General features: G+C 42.0%; 1 protein-coding gene across 1 annotated transcript; it reads left to right on the top strand.

Moving 5' to 3' along the window:
* Window positions 1-555: 555 nt before the first annotated feature.
* Window positions 556-1,545, top strand: MELLADRAFT_113134 (uncharacterized protein; the record flags this gene model as incomplete). The annotated part of the gene is made up of 3 exons (XM_007417795.1): window positions 556-780; window positions 848-1,007; window positions 1,256-1,545. 3 exons carry the CDS (start codon window positions 556-558, stop codon window positions 1,543-1,545), a joined length of 675 nt encoding a protein of 224 aa, XP_007417857.1.
* Between the last annotated feature and the right edge of the window lie 2,481 nt (window positions 1,546-4,026).

The following is a 4,026-nucleotide window of genomic DNA, read 5'->3' as shown; positions in this document are numbered from 1 at the left end:
GCCTTACATCATCATCTTAACATGCGTCTCTCACGACTGTGGCTATCATTTCCCCTCAGAATATTACCAATCCCCTTGTCAGACGTCGATAACATCCGATACCGACAGGCGGCGGCTGGCGTTTACGGAACAAGGTCACAAAACAGCAGAGTTCTGATGTCACCAGTTTCAAATTTTTACAGGTTTATCAATGAAATCGGCCTTTCTCCCTTTGCTTCTCTCTACCAAGCTTATCAACTCACATCAATATCTTCTGTTAAATCCTTTCATAGACTTCTCAAACTCTTTCCCCCACCTCTCCTTGAGGATTCTGGTAAATTTATGGGTTGTACACCTCCTCCGCAAAGCCTCACCAAGACCAACAAGCCAACACCGAGAAAAAGACGGCCATTGGTTTCACACAAGTCTTTCAAGCTTCGAAAAATGGTGTCTCAGGTAATACACAAGTCGAGCTCATCATATTCATACGTGTTTCTATCAACGATTGTGTGATCAAAATATGTTGTTACTCCAGAATTAAAGTATCTGACAAAAAATCTCCAAACAAAGTCTACTATGCCATCCGATAATGCTACTCCTCCCAAGTTCCAGTTTCATGATCCACAATGGCCTCTTCAAACAATCTACCTTTGCCCTTCCGAGAATCATTCAAAGAAACATTTGCAAAACTTGTTGAATGAGATCGTTGCGGATGGAATCGACATAGACGGTCCTTTAAATGCAAATAATCAATCCGGATCAAACTCAATGAAAGCCATCGCATTCGACATGGAATGGATGGTGTCACGATTGGAGTAGAAAGTGCGCTCGAACCACATCACTTATTCAACTTGCTGGTTGAACCAAGGTGCTCATCATTGAACTCGTTCAACTGGATGGACAAAAGTGGAAAGATACCACCTTTCCTCAGTGTTTAGAAGATTTAATCACGAGTACAGAGATCATCAAGATGGGAGTCGGCATAATTAGTGATGAACAAAAGATCGACCAAGATATATGGATTGATAGTAAAGAACAGATTTTCAAACTTGAAAATTATCTCGAACTCATTCTTTACAAAAATTGGATGACCAATACTTGAAACTTCATTTACCAAAGACCAAAAAATTGACTATCTCTAATTGGGAGACCACTCAGCTCACGAGTTCACAAGCCCATTGTAAGTCAAGTTAAACTCAGATTGCACAACTTTAGCTGTCTAAATGACTTGCCTTCTGACTATCGATGTTCTTGTTATGGTTTGTCCAATCACTAGACGCTGCAGCAGATGTGGTGACGGTTATAAGGATTTACAAGCGGTTGATGTCCTCTGGGCCTGCTAATCTGAATGATGTGAAACCGCTTCTGAAAGCCACCGAGCCACCGCCAAGATCAGATCTCCCTTTTGCAGATCTTCCCAAAAAACCCAAGTCCAAGAAGAAGACACAGGCACCTAAGGGCCCCTCGGTCAATTCAACCGCTTCAAGTACGCCTGGTGGTATATTACGCAGCAGTAATGGATGGGTTCTACGAAGAGCTCCTTTTACGCTTGGATTCCGAAGATGATCAATTCTGTTCAGTGAATGGCTACACTTCATGCTTGATGATCCAAGCAATCATACTCCAGGTCCACCAAACAGTCCCTGTATAAATCGTATAAGTTTATTTTTGATCAAATAATATCATATTCTTGCAAGATTCCTCAAATCTTACTCTTTTTGTTTCTTCATCTAGTTTTTAGGTAGATCATCTCTTAGCAATTCTTGTTTTATACTCATTTGATTCTCTTCATGGTATGGATTGACTAAGCCTTTTATCATACCGTCTTGTATATTATGTACCGTTGTTCTTATGTGATATAAAATCCAGCAATCTTATTGGAAGGTATATCCTTCAAGCAAAAGCTTTAGATCTAGCCATCCTTGTTGATGGGCAATTAAACACAGCATACCTGTTCGAGTTCTGCTGAAGTTTATGTATCACTCTTTTGAATTCAAAGGGTGTGTATCACTTGGATACCATGTGCAATGCAAAAGAAAACAGATGCAGTAAGGGCTCAAGTCACGGAGCTCCACGGCATTTAGCTTCAAGGAGTTGATATCATTGTAAAATGTGATGGTAGGGTTAGGTTATCTGACAGTATAAGGTGGTAAAGGTGAAGTAAGAGTTGATCGAGAAGGTGTGAGGCGAGCGCGAGATCTTTGTGTTGTGATGGGTGGATTTGTGCGAAAAGTTTGTTTAGGGATAGGTATTGAAGTGAGAGTCTGAGTACGTTTTTGAATTGGAGACGGTGATGATTTGTCAGAGTTTGAATCTTGATGAGGTTCTAACTTAACTATGAGGTTCATCATTCAATACTTTGAGAAGTTAAACAAGCACTTGTGAAACGATTTGGAGGTGGTGATAGACCAGAACGATTCATGGTTGGAGTGCTTGAATTGGGCTGGGTTATCAGAGATGGACGTGATCTTGGAATTGCTTGATTGAATGGTTTTAAATTCAAGATAGATGGGCATTAAAGGAAGAGGGGCCCGCGGCCAATCTTCGCGTCTGGTTTTCTGTGGACATAAGTGAGTACAACAAGAGATGAATGGAACAAAAAACTAGGATACAAGGGAAAAGAGAGACAACATCGCACTACCTCGATATCTAGTAAGATTAGAATATCCGTTGACATCATGCCCAGAGAGAGGACCCTGGAATACACCCATGGAGGGTACTTACGAAAAAACCGACCTTTTGTTGACGTAGTTTTTCGATACTAAACTGCACTTTATCAATACCTACAGGAGCACAAAAGATGCACCAGAATGAAGGCTTTCAAATGCACTAGCTCGCAGCCTGGTAGCACCAATTTTACCTAAGATATATCAATGTAACGCCCAAAAAAGGGCCAAAAATCGAGGGTCGGTTTTTGGCCTTGGAGGTCGAAAAAAAAATTGCGCCATCGCGATTTACGCCGCCGTGAGACATGATGCCGGGCTCTGTCTGGTCTCATCTGATAGCCCTACTCCATGCGCATCTTTTGAAGTGCTCTGCAGCTTCATAGAGGCACTGATGCGTAGTGTAGAGGCAAAAAACTGAAAATCATGCTCCGTCAGTACCCTCCATGGGTGTATTCCAGGGTCCTCCAGAGAGTCCAATGTATGAATTGATACAGTGAAGCTCTTTAAAACTGATAACGGGCTTGCACTACCTTTCTTTCACATGTCTAACGCTTGATCTCGAGGTTCGCACTCCAGCCAAGAGCCTCAGAAAAGGGTGGCAGTACACTCAGTACACTTCTGGGTCAGGTCTGAGTCATTATGGCTCCGCGGTGTAAGTTCCTTCGTGATCAAGATTCAATTTGTTTTATGGAACTGATGATGTTGATAGTTGTTCTTATCTGAGCGCGAGTGCGGTAGATGCAAGAGGTTCAAGTTCATGTGCATGTGCGCGGGTATGTACAAAGTGCAATGCCTGTGCGCTGAGGTGATTGCTCATCTCCTGAGCTTTGGTGCGATACCTCAGGCTGTTGACTGAGGAGAAGCTCAGTAATGTAATAAAACATGTAGAGCAGGGAAGTTCAGGCTTTTGACTGAGAAGAAGGCCTGTGAAGAAACAAAACAATCAAAAAGCGTTAAGTGCAAAGAAAGTCGGGACAATCCAACGATCTAGACGTCGAGAACGTCTGTGTTGGATGCAGTGAAGTCAATTTATTTAAAACAAAAAACCGTAAAAAAGATTGCCGTCGGAGCATAAACTTAAGTAAATTTTACGAAAACGGGATGAACATAAAGGTGTCCTGTTTTCGTAAAACACATACTTATGACTACAGCGGAAAACCCGAACATAACCCGGAGGTTTTAACCCTCTAAATCTGGTGATAAATCAGACCCATAAACCACTCAAGCCCCTTTTCTCAATCGCAACCAACTCAATCTATTTGATCGATCAATACCTACACTGTCTACCTCCTTTTACGTTTCAACCATTGCGATCATTAACATCCCAGTTGCTTTGCTTGACCCTGGTTGTTTGACTCCGTTCTACGATTCAGGGTCTCGT

Source organism: Melampsora larici-populina (assembly GCF_000204055.1).
Source record: "Melampsora larici-populina 98AG31 unplaced genomic scaffold MELLAscaffold_78, whole genome shotgun sequence".
NCBI classification, from domain to species: domain Eukaryota; kingdom Fungi; phylum Basidiomycota; class Pucciniomycetes; order Pucciniales; family Melampsoraceae; genus Melampsora; species Melampsora laricis-populina.
The sequence above is the reverse complement of the archived record's forward strand: the minus strand, read 5'-3'. Positions and strand labels throughout refer to the sequence as shown.